The sequence below is a fragment of the Dipodomys ordii genome, unplaced genomic scaffold (assembly GCF_000151885.1).
Source record: "Dipodomys ordii isolate 6190 unplaced genomic scaffold, Dord_2.0 Scaffold114, whole genome shotgun sequence".
NCBI lineage: Eukaryota > Metazoa > Chordata > Mammalia > Rodentia > Heteromyidae > Dipodomys > Dipodomys ordii.
This window is the reverse complement of record NW_012267330.1, coordinates 2323713-2341669: the sequence shown is the minus strand read 5'-3', so window position 1 is coordinate 2341669 and position 17957 is coordinate 2323713. Positions and strand designations below refer to the sequence as shown.

General features: G+C 44.4%; 1 protein-coding gene across 2 annotated transcripts in view; it reads right to left on the bottom strand.

The window, feature by feature from the left end:
- Positions 1-2755: 2755 nt before the first annotated feature.
- Wdr33 (WD repeat domain 33) overlaps positions 2756-17957 on the bottom strand; it is a 125203-nt gene continuing 110001 nt past the window's right edge. The window contains exons 18-23 of one of the 2 annotated variants that reach the window (XM_013028843.1): positions 15923-16031; positions 12514-12949; positions 9258-9421; positions 9085-9177; positions 6224-6439; positions 2756-4022 (exon numbers count right to left, since the gene is read on the bottom strand). In XM_013028843.1, the coding sequence (XP_012884297.1) occupies positions 3790-4022; positions 6224-6439; positions 9085-9177; positions 9258-9421; positions 12514-12949; positions 15923-16031 (1251 nt within the window). In that variant the 3' untranslated portion in view covers positions 2756-3789. The remainder of the gene's footprint in view (positions 4023-6223; positions 6440-9084; positions 9178-9257; positions 9422-12513; positions 12950-15922; positions 16032-17957) is intronic. The other variant, XM_013028844.1, reaches the window with a different exon arrangement.

Sequence of the window (17957 nt, the reverse complement as noted above, 5' to 3'; positions counted from 1 at the left end):
CGCTGCCGGTGTGAGCTCGCAGAGCCCGCCGCCCCGGGATCGGGGCGGGACGCGGAGCCGTCGCGGGACTCGCTGGCCCAGCTGGACTGCGGCGCCTGTTCCCAGGCCGCCACCCACCCCGCGACGAAGGCCTGGACCTTGACGGTGACCTCAGAGCTGAGCCGGAACTCCAGAATTGCCGCTTTTGGAGACACTTGCGGGGTTGGTGACCAAATGCTGTGAACGCACCCGAAGAAGCTGCTGCTGCGCCAGCGAGCTTTAGATTGCGCCGTTAAGAAGAAAAAAAGGCACTTTGAATTAGCTGCTTCCGTGGCTTTTTTCGACTTTTCGTCACTTGAAAAATCCAGGTGTGTGTGTAGTTGGCATACATCTTGTTTGGGCAATGCTCCCGCTATTTTCCCTTGCTCAATGTAAATGAACATAAAAGTCACGACATTCAACACTAAGTTTAGCTGCCGCATTTTAAAAGGCAACAACAGTTTACCTCTTTTTTAAAACTAAATTGTTAACATGGTGCCTTCTAATATTGGAGGAAAATTAGACAAGGAATGCAATGGACCGAAAGAGGAATTCTCTGCGCTCCGATACCTGGTAGTCAATTCAGGTAAAGCTCATGGTATAGGTCTCTGCGAGACGGACCTGTGGAATTCCAAAGATAATTCCCCATGCCATGTTGGATGAAGATCAGTTTCTCTTGTGTTCTCATTCGTATTCTGCCTCTCGCTTTTGAAAGCAGTTTGCAATTTGCAGGCAGGTCCTAATGCGGTGGGAAATGCTTTTCCTATGCAATCGCTGTTATTTCCTTTTTTCTCACCACAGCTCAGCCTGGTTTTGTTTTAGTAGGGAAGTTATTTTGTAGAGATCTTCACCACTTACTTTTACAAAGCCTACCTTTATTTATTGCCAAAAAGTATGGATCCAGTATACTGACAAGTCCAGAAAAATTACACATTTTGTAACCATGAACTACAAAATAAAATGTTTAGAATTTAATCATATGTAGCTCTCACTTGACTAGCAGAATGACTTGAAGAATCACACAATACATAGTGACCTCTCACCTATCACGGGAGTTACGTTCCAGAGACCCTGGGATAGGTGAAAATCTGAAGTAGCAATAAAGGAACAGCGATATAGTGAGGGACAACTGTAACGTTGCTACCCCGAGGATTTTTCACCTATCCCGGGGTCTCTGGGATTTAACTCTCGCGATAGGCCCGGGATCACTGTATAGGTGTGCAGAGTTGGAAAGCCACTGCTGTTGGTGCTAGATTCCAGTGTTACCTTAACAAAGTGTGCAGGGCCACGTGAACACTGGAGCCCCAAAGGTGTGCTCCGTCATGAGCCCCTCCCCAAGATGTGACAGTAAAACAGAGTGATGGGTTACCACTCTTAAGACTAAGGACACTTTGTTCCTATGTTGGCAGAAGGCTTCCTACCTAAGTAAATGCTGTATTTCCAAGATGATTTTTTTTTTTAATGGGGAAGGCCTGTGTCACTGGCTACATTTTTAGTCCCCCCCCCCCGTTAAAATCTGTTAGGAATTTAGAATTTGCATGGCTGATTTTGCAATGTTCAACACACTTTTATGTTGATGTTATATTGAAGTCTAGATCGTTAAAAATTCTGCTTCAACACTATCTTAAGAATTCATTAATTGAGCCGGGCATCAGTGGCTCACGCCTATAATCCTAGCTACTCAGAAGGCTGAGAGCTGTGGGTCACAGTTCAAAGCCAGCCCAGGCAAGAAACTCCATGAGAAAATTGGAAAGTGGTGCTGTGGCTCAAGTGGTAGAACGCTTGCCTTGAGCTGAAGAGTGCAGGGACAGCACCCAAGCCCAGAGTTCAAGTTCCAGGACCGACCAAAAAAAATTGAAAAATAAAAAATCTAGGTTCTATAAAACTCAAAAAGCACAATATTGTGTATTTTGATAGTGTTGTCTTAAAACGCCATATACAGTCTAATGTTTAATGTAGAGATTTCTATTTTACCTAAATGAATTCTCAGATTGTGATATTTATCTGTACTGTTAAATTCTTTCCACATGAAAGATGGGAGCCTATTCTAAGTCTCTGTAGCCCTTTTTAGCTTCTTGGAATTGAATTATAGTTTTATTTTATGCCGTACAAATAAATGATGAGCAAGTAAAACTTATCCACAAACCTGAAGCAATCCTGAGCATTTGTGTTTCTGATAGGGTACTGATAGATAATGTTTTTAATTCTGAAGTAAAGTGAGCTGGGTACCTGTTATCTATGCTAATCAGGGAGGCTGAAATGAGGACCACTGTTCCAGACTAGCCCAGACAAAACAGGTCATGTTTCAGACATAACTGGCACATGCTTGTCACCTCAGCTATAGTAGGATGCATAAACAGTAGGATCTTGGACCAGGTCTGTCTGAGACAATAGTCCTTACCTCAAAAGGGGTCATGGCTGACGCAGTAGAGTGCTTGCCTAGCAAGTTCAAAGTCCGGAATTCTAACTGCAACATTTTCTCACTCTGAAAATAGCTGTTACCATTTTCCCACTAATAAGGCCCAACTACACCAGTGTCCCTTTTATCAGCAATCACCAAGATTTCCAGTAAACTTATGTCCAATGCCAAACTGAAGCTGGCAATACAGTCATGGCTTGCACATAGACTAATAGGGCTGCCACAGACTAATAAAAGCTTCCTTATAAAATAAAACAGTTCGGCATCAGCATGGAAATAGGAAAGGGGTGGGATCTCAAACTGAATTTTTACTTTCAGTCCAAACTGAACCAAATGTTTTATTTAAAACAAGAACATGTCATGGATAAGAACTTTTGTCTTATTATAAATTAGAGTTATCTTCTACTTTCAACATTGGTATTTCCACAAAGCTAGTACGGAAAAGTAGGAATATATTTTGAAAAATTTAGGGGATATTTTGTCCATTTCTTCTTCAACTTAAGTGTGTGAAGTGATTGTCAGTAAAGTATGTCATTAATTTCTGGCTTACAGCACATTCCTTTCCTCGTAGAAACAAAGCAGTTTAAGTCTAAAGTGAGATTGCCAGAGATGTAACCAAGGCAAAGCTCCTAGCTGGACAACTAGAGCTCAAGGCTCAAGTTTTTCTTCAGAATAGGATTTTCCATCTGCCACACCCTGTTTGAAACCCTGAGCCTGCTTCCAATTACATTAGTTATTAAGTCTCCTCTGTAACAACAGTGTAACAGCATAGATAGGAAACATCGATGCAAGCACAGGGTTCACAAATGAAATCCATTTAGAAGACAGCAGTTCCCTGAACTGAACACCAACAGTAAGTGAACAACAACCCCTCCTATCAGATGTCATGGAAAGCAAGGGTTTTCTTAAGGCAAGCACTTGACGACCAGTTTTTGGTTTGTTTTTTTTTTTTTCCTGTTAATTCTTGCGTAAATCACATTCTGTATTCATACAAAAACAATGTTTTTTTTCCCTCTGACAAACTGTACATATAGAAACAAATTTCCAATTGGACATGAACTTAAATTATAGAGGTGCTCCATGTCTTGTATACTTAAAAAAAAAAAAAAAAAGGATTCCAGCTTTTATCTTCACAAAACAACATAGGAGTTGGAGCAATGAAGGTGGACAGGACAAGACAGCCGGCCACTCTAGGTGGCCAGCAGCAGTCTCTTCATCTCCAAGACCTCAGCAGGGGTTCCTGGGACACTCAGAAGAGTTCAGAGCTACATTGGTGCAGGCTTCTTTTTGCTTTAAGTCCACACAGATTCTTAAAATACTGTCCAGAGAGGCCTAGGGGTTAGCCTCCACTTCTACCGACCCCTACCACCACCTCCCCTTGAAGCACCTCTCCTTGGTGGCCCAGAGTTCATGTTACTCCCTCTACCCCAGTTACTGCCACTCCTGCCCCCTCGAGAAGGGGTGCCACTGCCCGAAGGTCCCCCAAAAGGTTCGTCTCTGTGGTATCCATCATGGTGGTCGCCATCCAAGGAGCTGGAGCGCCCCGATTTTGGCACTCTCTGGGAAGGTCCTGGGCCCCCTCGTCCTGAAACAAAACATTGATTTCACAAGTGACTTTTTGCATTAGGTGTTTGTCCATACCTAGTATACAGGCTTTCACTGATTACAGTAGATCATTTCTGGGAGGTTCTAAAGAGATTCAGAGCAATAAAGGTATGCCTCCACCCCCACTTCCTGACCTGAACCTACCCCATTCCCAGCCTAACACGTGGCCGTGGTCCCCAGGGCTGTATGATGGAAGACAAAAAGCTAAGAGGAAACCACCACACTGGAACATATGGAAGTGTGTCTGTTCTCCTTGCCACCTATTTTAAGGAAGTATTTCAAAGCAGTGGCTAGACTCTGAAAGTAATTAAGGCATCTGATTATATAAACACAATGGGATTGTAATTATCCATTAGAAAGAACGATACCATTTGGAAAGAAATGGAAAGACCGGGAAACAATCATGTTTAAGGAAGCCAGGTGCAGAGAGACAAAGGACCATGCTCTCCCTTCCAGGTGGAAGCCAGGTTTAGCCTATAAACTTCTAAGTAAATGTGTAGGGTAGAATGCAAGTGTATACAAATGTATTCACTGAAATACAGTAAATTCAAGGGAGATGTCAAATAGTATAATTGCTTAGAAAGGCAGAGTCAAAGTTCAGCAAAATCAGGTGTGGGTATTTGAAAGGGGGTGGTGTGGGGTCAAAGAAAAAGGGGTATGCAGGAAAGTCCATGAGACTAAGAAAGTCCATGAGACCACTAGGAAACCTGAAGTGGCATTGTGGCTCAAGTGGTAGCTAAAGAGCTCAAGGACAGTGCCTAAGCCCAGAGTTCAAGCCCCACAACTGACCAAAAAAAAAAAAAAAAGCAAATGATGTTAGGTTAGTGATAGGATTCCAGATAGGATCAGTGTTCCAGTGTTTACTGTGACTAGTCCATGACTATTCTGTGGGGCACTTTGGATTCCTTTTACACAGTTTAGGGAAATAAAGTATTTCTTGAAAAACCACCCCTCCCCCCCCCAAAAAAAAAGCAAAACACACTGGCTTTCAGATTTATTTCTACTAGGTTTGAATTAACTTGTTTTAGCCTTGGTCAAACATGTTAATTTTATCTTTCAAAAACATTTTCTCAGCTAAGAGCAAGTGGCTCATACCTGTAATCCTAGCTAGTTAGGAAGCTGAGATCTGAGGATCCTAGTTCAAAGCCAGCCTAGGTAAGAAAGTCTAAGATTTTTGTCACCAAATACCCAACAGTGAAACAGTGGCTAAAGTGGTAGAGCACAGGTCCTTGGCCAAGAGACTACAAGAGTATTCTTAGTGCCCAGTAAGCCTTTTCACAGCACACTGGCAACAAAATGTATTTGGGTGAAGGAGGTCTCCTGGTGATGCATCAGTAATTTCTGGAAGCACTGCAAATGTAACACCAGTGATGCATAAGTTGGGACACACAACAGTTGTGTTTCTTGCAGCGCCCAAGCACACAACACAGGCCACTGCCTAACCCACCTGAGGCCAGACTTGTAGTCAGCATTTGGTGGCTGCCTCCTGGCTCAAAGTGCTACCTTTTATAAAATACAGACACAAAAGTTTCAAAGTAGAAATATAATCTACTGCCATCCTGGAAACATACCCTGAGTACTGTGATCTGCTCCGAAGCGGTGTTCCTCCCAGATTTAAAAAAAAAAAAAAAAAAGGCAGCACAAGCAGGGTGCCAATGGCTATGACTGTGATGATCTAAGCTACTCAGGAGGCTAAGATCTGAGGATTGCAATTGAAAGCTAGCCTAGGAAGGAAAATCTGTGAGACTCTTATTTTCAACTAACCACCCAAAAACCTTAAGTAAAGCTGTAACTCAAGTGGTAGAGCACCAGCCTTGAGTGAATAAGCTCAGTGACAGTGCTCAGGCCTTAATTTCAAGCTCCAAAGCCAGCATTGAGGACAACTTGAAAAGCTCTAGATAGTCATCAGTGGAGGCAGGACGTCACTGCTGACCAGTCACCAGGAAGCACACATAGCAGAGTAGAGGAGCTCTTTGCAATTTGAAGAGTCAAATGGGAAACCCTGAGTAAACCAGGGATTTCTGGAAGCTGAGCTTCCCATTTCTGGGTACAGCTGCAGATATGAAATGGACCCAAAGTGATTTTACAGCAAACAATGCTGCATAGCCTAGAACCCAAGTATAAATGAGGCCTCCCGTGCCCATTCAGCCCCTGCAACTGTAACTGCAGGCCTCCTCCTACCTTTGCTTCCTCGGTCCTCAGAAGGGCCCCCTGGAGCCTCCATTTCTCTGAGGTCAGAAGTACCTGGCCCATCATGCCAGGGGCGCTTTCGAGGTGGTAGGGAAGCCATATCCATGCCTTGAAGAGAAGAGGACCGTTCTCGGCTGGCTGGGGAATGGCCATCATGAGGGGGGTGATCTGGGCGGGGAGGGTCACGAAAATGTTCATGACCTGGCCCTGAAATAGGAAGCATATAATATTGTAGCTGCGAAGAGCCTGAAATACAGTGTGGTTGAAAACAGATGGAAATGAATGTGGGAGGCCTGGCTCCGGTGTTAGAGTGTTAGTCCATTAATGAGTAAAAGCATCAGATATGGAGGTACAGTCCTAGTCTTGGACTACAAAGAGAGACACAGGTGCTGGTGGCTCATACCTATAATCCTAGCTATAGAGGAGGCTGAGATCTGAGGATCATGGCTCAAATGCCAGCCTGGGCAGGAAATTCCCATGAGACTCTTATTTTTTTATTATTATGATTTTGGGGTCCAATCATGGGGCCTGAACTCTGGGCCTGGGTGCTGTCCCTCAGCTCTTCAGCTCAAGGCTACCGCTCTACCTCTTGAGCCACAGAGCCACTTCCGGCTTTTTTCTTTTTTTGCTTATGTGGTGCTAAGGAATGGAACCCAGGGTCTCAGGCATGCAAGTGCTCTACCATTGAGCCACCTTCCCAGCTCTCCCATGAGACTCTTATCTCCAATAAACTTACTCAGAAAACTGGAAGTGGTGCTGTGGTTCAAGTGGTAGAGCACTTGCCTTGAACTGAAGAGCTCAGGGACAGTGCCCAGGCCCAGAGTTCAAGACCCATGACTGACAAAAAAAAAAAAAAAGTGGAAGGTGGTGGGAGGAGAGAAACAGATGGAAATGACACAGAGAATAGAGTAGAGAATCACTCAGGAAACATCTGGCTAACAGTCAGGTGTTAAGTCACACTATGAATTCATAAAATTATTGTATCGCCTATAATAAGAGACAGGTGTTGTCCAAACATAGCTCTCAGTCATTTTAGTCATACAATGTTTTGTTTTTTTCTTCCTAGATCCTTTTTTCGGTGGTATTGGGGTTTGGACTCGAGTCTTGAGCTTACCAGACCAACACTCTACTACTGAGCCTTGCTTCCATCGCTGCTTTTCATTGACTAGGACCTCACTTCTGGCCTGGGCCTGTGTCTATTATAGGCTTTTTGTTTTTGCTGGAATGACAGATGTGCTACTGTATCCAGCTTCCTTCATGAAGATGATGTCTCAGAGACATTTCTGCCCAAGCTGGCCCAAAACCATAACCCTCCCAATCTCAGGCTCCCACACAGTTTAGAATGACCGGTATGAGTCACTGTGCCCAGCATAGAAGTGGCCTTGGGAACTTTTCTGCCTAGGCTAAAGTTAAACCTCAATTCTCAGCCTCCTATGTAGCTAAGATTATTGGTATAAGCCACTGGTACGGTACCTGGCTGTACCTGGATGTTTTTATATTTGTGAAATGCTTTGTATTCTTAAAAATTCTGAAGCAGGCACTGGAGGCTCACACTTTAATCCTAGTTACTCAGAAGGCTGAGATCTGAGGATCAAAGTTCAAAGGCAGCCTGGGCAGGAAAGTCCATGAGATTCTTACCTCCAATAAACCACCAGAAATCCAGAATTAGAGCTATAGCTCAGAGTGGGAGAATGTTAGCTTAGGAAAAAAAAAAAAAAGGCTCAGTGACAGTGCCTAGGCCCAGAGTTTAAGCCCCACAACCAAAAAATACATAAATTACTTAAGATCCCAATGAGATTGTAATAATAAAAACTATTATCTTCACCCGGGCACTGGTGGCTCACGCCTATAATCCTAGCTACTCAGGAGTCTGAGATCTGAGGATCAAGGTTCAAAGCCAGCCTGGGCAGGTGAGCCCATGAGACTCCTATCTCCAATAAACCACCAGAAAACCAGAAGTGGCGTTGTAGCTCAAGTGGTAGAGCGCTCGCCTTGAGCTGAAAAGCTGAGGGACAGCGCCTAGGCCCAGAGTTCAAGCCCCACAACCGACCAAAAAAAAAAACAACTATTATCTTCAAATACAGATAAAGAATATTTTAAGATAAAGAAAATGTTAATTTATTTACCTTTATCTTACAAAAACCAGATGAGTAGGTGCCAGTGGCTCACACCTATAATCCTAGCAGGGGACTGAGATCTGAGGAGCATTGTTCAAAGCCAAGGGGGCCCAGGAAAGTCTGTGAGATTCTTATCTCCAATTAAGTAGCAACAAGCCAGAAGTGAAGCTGTGGCTTAACCAGTAGAACATCAGCATTAAGTGAAAGAGCTAAGAGACAGCAACCAGGCCCACTACTGGGACACACACAAGATGATGGTTCTTGCCTGTAATCCTAGTTATTCGGAAGGCTGTAATCTGAGAATTGTAGTTTGAAGCCAGCCTGGGCAGAAAATTCCATGAGACTTATCTCTAATTAACCATCAAAAAACTAGAAGTGGAGCTGGGGCTCTAGGGGTAGAACACTAACTTTAAGCAAAAAATGCTTAGGGACAGTGTCCAGGGCCTGATTTTAAGCCCCAAAACTGGTACAACAACAACAACAAAATGCATAATCAGTGAAAAGAATGGCATTATTTTATAATTGAACAAATTACCATCTGACTTGAAAGAAAAGGCTGAATTCTGTCACCTACTTCTAAACTCCATTTCCTGTGGTAAATTGCTGTGGTAGAGGGACAAGAAGACAACCAGCCCCCCAAGAAAGGACCTGGTGACGGTCCCTGGGACGCCAACTTTGTAAACTGCTGGCCTAGAGATTACATGCCTGAAGAGATAGCAAGCATATCTTTCTTACCTGGCTCTCGGTTTCCATCCCATGAGTCTGGCTTCCGTCCTCCTTCAAAGCGAGGGAACTCGTCAGGAGTAGGCAGTAAGCCTTTCCTTCCTCCTACACAGAAGGCAGACAACACTGTCACAGGCCACCCAGCTGCACTCACAGCCACTCCTCCTCAGTGCATCCCTGCTTACCTCGTGGGGTACCCCGGCCTCGGCCTCTGAGATCTCGTCCCCGGGCCGCTTCATCAGAAGCATCAAAACTCTCTTCTGGACCAAAGTCTTCAGGACCTGGAAAGCCATCCCTTCCTCTGGGGGGGACTCGACCCTCGTGTCTTGGGGGGGCTCCTCTTCTGAAGCTGTGAGGAAAGACCAGTATGTCCAAATCCTGGAACACCCTGTGACCCCAGGGATGCCAGAGGAATGTGACAGGAGAAGCTAAGGTACAAGATTAATGGGGAGGAAAAACAAAAACAAGATAACACTACACAGTTTTTTAAGTATCCACTTGATAATCCTAATATCAGAGGTCAAAGAGACCAGAAGGACATGTAAGGGAGGTGAACATTTTTAAGTGCTTGCATCACACCAAGTGTTTACAAGTATTATTTTGTGTTATTTCCTCTTCTTACCTTACCATCTACAGCTGGTCCTATTAACTCTTTCTCTGATGAGTATGCTGAGGACTGAGACCCAAAGCCACGTAGAAAGTACAGGCTGTGATTTGAACTCAGCCAGTCTTATAGGGGGAAGAAAGGGAGGAAGGTATGTGCATGTACATGCTGGCATGAATTCAGAGCCTAGGAACTCTCCCTTGCTTTTACCACTTCAACCACAGCTCAACTTTACAGACTTTGGTGGTTAACTGAAGACTCATGGATTTTCCTGCCTCAGCTGGCTTTGAACCAAGGCCCTCAAATCTCAGCCTCCTGAGTAGCTATAATTATAGGTGTGAGCCACCAGCAAACAGCTATCAACGAGTCATGACATTTACCACACACTCGTTACCCTGCTTCCCAAATATATTTCAATGTCAACTACTTTCGTTTCTTTGTTTAGTTGTTTTTCTTTTTTTTTCTTTTTTCTTTTTGGTTGGTTGTGGAGCTTAAACTTAGGGCCTGGGCATTGTCCCTGAGCCTCTTTGTGCTCAAGTGGTAGGCTAGCACTCTACCAACTGAGCCACAGCTCCACTTCCAAATTGGCTGGTTTTTTTGAGACAGGGACGCTTCTAAGCTGGATGTCCATAACAATACACAGGGCTCATCTTGCAGACAGACCATTAGAAGTTTGTGTGTGTGTATACATACAAATACATACAAATATATATACACAGAAAGAGACCGCACAATGCAAATATTATACCACTATACCATAGTATTATATACTATGCAAATATTATATCACTTTATATAAGGGATTTGAGCATCTTCAGATTTTAGTATGTCCTGGAACCAGTGCCTCTCAGATATTGACAGACAACTATATATTAATGTCAGGCAGTGCTAAGTACTACATAGAAATATAAAGATGGGCAGAAGATCTCACCAGAGTGAGAAACACATCTAGACAGGGTGTTCAAGACCCAGAAGTACAAGTGTTTCTGAAGAGCAGCACAAAGTTGGGATAGCACAAGCCTAGGCAGGCTATGGGCCTGTCACTGGTAGATAAAGTACAATTCAATGAGATATAACAAAATGTGAGAATTCTGCACAAGACAGAGAGTCACGTAATCAGTAACAGTTATTCAGATGCTAAGCTCTTGTAGGCACTTTAGAGCATGCCTGAGTATCATTGAGAAGCCCTTAAGAACACCAACGTTGGAAAACTGGCTCAGCAGGAGTACTTGCCCCTCATGCATGAGGTCCTGGGTTTGATTCCTCAGCACCACATAAATAGAAAAGGCTGAAAGTGGCACTATGGCTCAAGTGGTAGAGCACTAGCCTTGACCTGAACTGCTCAGGGACAGTGCCTAAGCAATTAACGGTTTCCTTTTCAGTCCCGTTTCCACAAACCCCATTCCCCATATACACACACTTCGACTCAAAAAGAAGAGAGAATGAAGCTGGGTGGGTGCTAGGGGCTTACACCTGTAATCCTAACTACTCAGGAGGCTGAGATCTGAGGATCACGGTTCAAGACTTTCCCAGGTGGGAAAGTCTGTGTGACTCTTACCGCCAATAAACTACTCAGAAAAAGCTGGTGGTAGAGCTCTAGCCTTGAGCAAAATGAAGCTAAGAGAATAGTGCCCAGGCCCTGAGTTTAAGCACCAGAACTAGCACAAAAGGGGGGAGGGGAGAAATGTCTTTGTTCTGCTCTGCTACCTTAGAGACTTATCAGTCATTCATTTTCTTTTCTGGTGCTGATAGGCTTGAACTCAGGGCCTTGGTGCTGTCCCTTAGCTTTTTTTGCTCAAGACTGGCACTCTATCAATTAAGCCACAGCTCCACTTATGGCTTTGAAGTAGAGCTGTGGCTCAAGTGGCTTATAGCAGTTAACTGGAGATAAAGAGTTCCACAGACTTTTCTGCCCAGGCTGGCTTCAAGCTGCAATCTTCAAATCTCAGACTCCTGAGTAACTACGATTACAAGCATGAGCCACCAGCACTTGGCTTAGGCATTGTTCTGAACACCATCTCTAGAGTGAGTGATGGCCAGTCCCGAGTGCCACATACTGGCAACAGTGGGAAATGTAGTAAGACAAGGGATGGACACAGAAGAGTAGTCGAGGCAGGAATGCTTAATGAAGGGGTTTTATGGCTGGCTTTCAACAAGCATACCCCTGAAAATGGAAAAACCCAGCCCTAGTTGTCTGGCCCCTGTCAAGAGAATGTTGACTATACTATCTACTCACAGATTTCTAGTACAGGTCAAAGAAGGTGACAGCAACTGGCATAGAGTAAACAATTATCAGAATTATAGCTCTCACTAGTTATTTTGAGTCTCTCAATATTAAACCAATTCATGGTTTTTTTTCTATTTTGTCTATTCTTTTTATGTTCCAAGCAAATTGAGTGTCCAAGTCTGTTCTAAACTTAAAACAAAGATTGTTTTCAGTTCAACTTGACTTTGTTAAGATCTTTACACAAGAACTATATTTATTTCCCAATCAGGGAAAATATATATATTTATTTTCAATCAAGGTATCGGGCTATTTCGCCACCTAATCAAGATGAACCTGGAAATTTTAAATCAGATCCAAGACATGGATCTATTTTTTGTTCTTTTTTCTCTCCTCTCCTCTCTAAAAGCCCCTTCCCCAAAACATGTCTAAACAGCAAATAAAAAAAGAACCACATATGGCATAACGTTGAAGTCTAAATGCAAAGCCTAGAGAGAACAGGCTAGTAATTATTATTGTGCTCTCCCTCAGCAAAAAATCACTTTTGCAGGGAGAACAGTTTATAACAAGCCCCGGGGAAGGTGTAGCAGACCCAACACAGTGTGCTTCCCACCTTTCTTCTCTGCGCCCTCGAAAACGTGGGTCCTCAGGATCCCGGGGGAATCGTTCATCTCCAGGTCTGCGGCCTTCCCAAGCCCCTGGTGGGCCTCGGGCAGCACCCCGGCCATCCCCCTCGCTGAATTCCCTGTGGTCAGGGGGAAATGGCGGCCCGGGCCCCCCTCGCCTCCACTTCTCTTCTTGTGGCAAAGGTCCTCCTCGTCCCTCAAACTCCCGCAACCGGTGGCCAAAGCGCTTGTCAGGATGGAAGTCATCTGGTCTGAAGTCGTCTGGGAAATCGGGGTGGGGGCCACGCCTGTCTGGGGGACCCCTGCAGTCCTGGCCACCCCGGAAGGGCCCTCTCTCAGGCCCATGGTCAGGGCCAGCACTCTGCTCATGCCGTCTTTCTGACATCGGGCCCAGGTGGTGGTTGGGAGGGCCACGGGATTCACCTAAAGAAAACAAAGCTGACTGTTACCAGAACTCCCAGGATGCCTGCAGGCCTGACCTGCCGGGTAAGCATGGTTCCAAGTGCACTCCTCCTTAGGAACAGTTCTGGCTTCTCAGAACGCTGAGGAGACATGCCCACTGAAGACCAGAGGCCTTGGAGCACAGATAATCTCAAGCAACTTGACCTGGGACAAATCATGAACCTCCAATGAAATCAGCAGTGGCCACCTCCAACCACATGCTAAAAAGCGTAAGCAAGCAACAAACAAAAATAAAAAGCTTAAGCAAGCCTCCTGGTGTAAGAATGAGCTTCCCTTCCCTAGCCCTCAGACTTCATTTGGTCCACAGACTCCACACTGGAGGCAAACATACAGAGAAAGGCAATTCTGCAAGCCAGGAGGCCTGGAGTGCATTGTGCAATTGGGAAGGCCACCAGGGTGAGCACTGCAAAGCGTCTCCATGCTGAGGCCACCCCTCACCCCTGGCTCATTTTACAGGATTTCCTAACTGCCTAGAAAGCTTAACACATCCTTCCACAGGGCTCATGGAGCCATAGGCCCTTGTCTCACTGCTAGATGACCAAACAGCCAGGCTGGGCTTCGGTTCCTAGGTTTGCATGCACACCTTTTCTGCTCCCTATGATGAATGATGTGCTTCCAGCGTTTGCAGACAGGAATCCCACTCAAGATCTTTGAAAATATTTGAATGTATGCAATATGCTCCAAGTATCTGAACTGGGGGTATTGCTCTGTGATACAGGGTTGTCTAACATGTGTCAGGCCCCAGGTTCAATTCCCAGGACCACAGGGAACAAAACAAACAAACAACTAAACAAAAATGAAAGGCCAGGGAGTTGTTTTCCCAGTGACTACTGCATAGTACACTTATGTTTTGTCAACATGTTATTTAAATCAAACTTTTTTTTTTCAAAAAGAGGCACAAAGGGACACATGCTTCTAAATCAACTATGTTTTTAAGATGAAAATGACAAGCTGGGTTCATGCCTTTTACTGCAGCTCCCTGGCAGAAAGTCCTCCATGCGTCAGTCAGTCATAACCTTGTCATCCGGTGTGCTCCCTTTCCTTTCTTTTAACCACCTCATTTACTCCTCTCACAATTTACCATGGATAAAAACAGAAATATTAGTATAAAAATATGCCATTAGGAAGTGTTGCTCCTCTGTGCTAAGGAAAGCCCCTTCTAAGTGATTCCCAATTTCCTCTAGTAGATGGGCTCTCAGTTTTCAGTGTGTCCCTACAGTGAAAGGCTTCTCTGGATTCATGCTACTTAAGTTTGTGAACCTTCACCCAGCTAACCTCTGGCCTGAGAAAGCTAGACGTGTTCTTCTTGAACATACTAATATATATTAATCCTCTCATTTTCTCTGAATACATGAAAGTACCTGCTCCCTAAGGAAAAAACCCACACTACAAATGGGAAGGGATGAGGCCATTACAGATGGGGCAGTAGAGCAGCTAATCAAGCTGGGAACAACAGGGACTTTCCTGGCTCTCCCTTCTTTCTTTGGGTTCTGGGGAGGGAAGAAAAGAGGGAGGGGAGGCAAGAAGGAAAGTGAAGAGAGAAGGGCAGAGAAAGGGGGAAAATGAAGAAGAAGCAGAACATACAGGAGATGGAAAGAGCATTTGTGTAGTACTATTTTCCTTAGGGTCCCTAAGCTTCCAAAGTGGCTCTTGACACTTTCTCTACTACGGCTCTCACGACTCTGTGTCTGTACTGACCCTTGCATGCAATCGGACGGGAAGAAACACTTCCTCAGTGACCTTGTCTTGCTCTTTCCTACCATTAGTCTCACATAAATTCAACACTGACCTCCAACACATAAACTCCAAAAGTCCAGAGCTATAAATGCTGAAGACTCCTCTTAAATTGCTAAGTTGGAAGTAAAAGCTTCTACTATGTATCTAACACAGTGTAGTAGAGTAGTTTTGTGAGGTAATCTCCCAGAATCCTGATTTACAGACATGTGACTTCTCTTCCCTAGGAGGGCTAGACATAACTGCTAGTCAACCCTGTACCCACACTCCCTCCATGTCCTCAACTCTCCCTTCAAAAGTGTACCCATCGTACATCCACTCCATCCCTGTTCCATAGAGTCGAGCTCAACTCCAATACTCTACAGGGCTCTTTCAACAAGAGGGATTATCTCTGAATTCCCATTACTCCACTCCCAAATAGAAGAAACCTCACCTCTTCATCTTTTATACTGTCAAAATAGGAAGCACCACACTTCATTGTTTCCTTCTTCTCAAATGGCGCACAACCATGTAAGCAGACAAAAATCCAATGTAGGGGTTGGGAATGTGGCTTGGTGGTAGAAGGCTTGCCTCACATGCATGAAGCCCTGGTTTGATTCCTCAGTACCACATAAACAGAAAAAGCCAAAAGTGGCGCTCTGTAGTGGTAGAGTTGCTAGCCTTGAGCAAAAGAAGCTCAGGGACAGTGCTCAGGCCCTGTGTTCAAGCTCCAGGACTGGCAAAAAACAAAACAAGAAAAACAAACCCAATGTCTGACATAAATTGGGGGACAGGAGAAGTGATAATAAAGGCAGCCAAAGTCCTGAATCTTTTGCCTTGTCAAAAAATTTAAACAGGGGTAACTCAACTCTCTGACAAGCCAGACATAGGCACCAGTATCCCACAGCACAGCAACAGCTTCCCTTCCCAGTGGTGCACAAGCAAGGCCTGGATGCAAATGCTATTACCAAAGCTGGTACAAGCAGTTTACCACAAACCAGCCTCTGTTTAGGAGCTCATTTCTTATTCCCTCTGGCCAGCATTGTTGACTCAAATGTGACAATGACAACATAAAATAAAGCTATTACCTGCAATGAATAAGCCTTGCTTTTCCCTGTGGTTCATGTGACCATTCTGTAAACTACTTACCAACAACTATTTCATGTGAATTACACATAACAGTGCTGGAGTACAATCTCTGATACAGCTAGTGATATTCACCTTTGTTAGGGCCAGGTCCTTGTCCAGGATTCAGAGGGGGGATACGGCCTTGTGCTCCCTGCTGCCCCAGGCCTGGTATCAGGGGTGGGGGGCCTGAGCTCTGTCCTTCCTGGGGGAAAAAAAATGGTTTTAAAGTAGGGTATGAAATCACAGACTTGTGCTTTATGAATAATGTGTCAAGAAATAAATACTAGGCTACCCCCAAAGCTACCAGTACTAAGTATTTAGCTAAAGACATGATAAACATATTCCTAAACTAATTCAAGGGAGATCTATTGCCATAATAAAGAAATCCCTTGTATCTTAAGCCTAATGATAGGTTTTATATAAAGCTAAATCTTTTCCCATAATGTCAAATGAGAAACAGAAAGCCAAGAATCAGCCCAAGTGCTCTGCTCTCACAGAGGAGGAATGACTGGCACAAGGAAAGGCCTAGTGACTCCTCTTTGTGGCCCCTCCCCAAATGGAGAGTCTCCCTACTTTCATGACTTTCCATTCACTTTCAAATAAACATAATCTGTTTATAAAAAAATTTAAAACAGCCAGGCACTGGTGGCTCACACTGTAATCCTAGCTACTCAGGAGGCTGAGATCTGAGGATCACGGTTTGAAGCCAGCCTGGGCAGGAAAGTCCTCATGAGACTCTTTTCTCCAATTAACCACTCAAAAACCAGAAGTGGTACTGTGGATCAAGTGACAGAGTGCTAGCCTTGAGCACAAAGAGGCTCAGGGAGAGGGCTCAGGTCCTGGGTTCAAGCCCCACAACCAACAAAAATAAATAAAAATAAAAGCAAACTTGGTTGTCATACTGATTACTGCCAGCAACAGGAAGTGAGCTCTAGTCCAAGTGACACTGTCCAAGTAATGTTAGGACAGGGCTTTCTTCTCCAGACAGGGCCCAGGATGAGAAAAGTGTCCTGCTGACTCCTACACCCTTCCCCTCATCTCTGCTCCCAAGTAGCCCACTTCTACTAAGAATATCCCCTTGCTGAGGTACTGCTAATGCCGTTATGCCTGTCCTGCCATCCTGCTGAGTGAGTTCAGTTCATGCAGCTTCTGTCCAATAAAAATGTGCAACCCTGAATTCCAGAGCTCAACTCCACTGTGTCCCTATTCCTAACATTCTGTTTTCTAGCTATGTCTAAGTTGATTTCCCATGCTGCCCAATGCAGGGCTCTTAACAAACAAACATTTGACTTTTACTTCTTATAAAACAAATAAAGAAGCCCGGTGCCAGTGGCTCACACCTGTCATCCTAGCTACTCAGGAGGCTGAGATCTGAGCATTGTGGTTCAAAGCCAGCCCAGGCAGGAAAGGTTATGAGATTCTTATCTCCAATAAACCACCAGAAAACTGGAAGTGGTTCTGTGGCTCAAGTAGTAGAGCGCTTATCTTGAGCTGAAGAGCTGAGGGCGCTGCCCAGAGTTCAAGCCCCACAACCAACCAAAAAAAAAAAAAAAAAGCAATCTCAAAGAAGATAGCAAAATTGTTCTCATGTCTCAAACCAGTCACAAAAAGAATACCGAGAAAGAGATATGATACCACTAATTTAAAACAGCCATTAGTGGCTCACATGTTTAACTTCAGTGAGCTAGGAAGCTAAAACAGGAGAATGAAGATGACCAAGGCCAGCTAGGGCTATGTAGGCAGTTCAACCCTTGCCTGGCTACTAGTCAAAAACCAGGATAGCAGTTTGGGAGGAGCATCCTTCATTTAACTCAAAGTTGCAGCAATTTCCACACAAACTGGTTGTATCTCAGGATAGCTCTTACCAACATCTCCCTGCTGCTACTTCAATAGCTGAAAACAATTCTACATTTATGTAATTAAAACCAACTAAATAGTTGCTTTAAATACATGTTCTAGTAAAAAATAAAGAACACTAAGATTTTAGCTTTTTAAAATATGAGCCAAGGTTTCTATGAGACAACTTCTGAAACACTTTCAGGCCCGCAAGCTTCCCAGACACGCCTGCTACCACTTGAGCAATGACTCCAGCCCTACCTTGCTTATTGTTCCCCGCCTGCCCACCCCC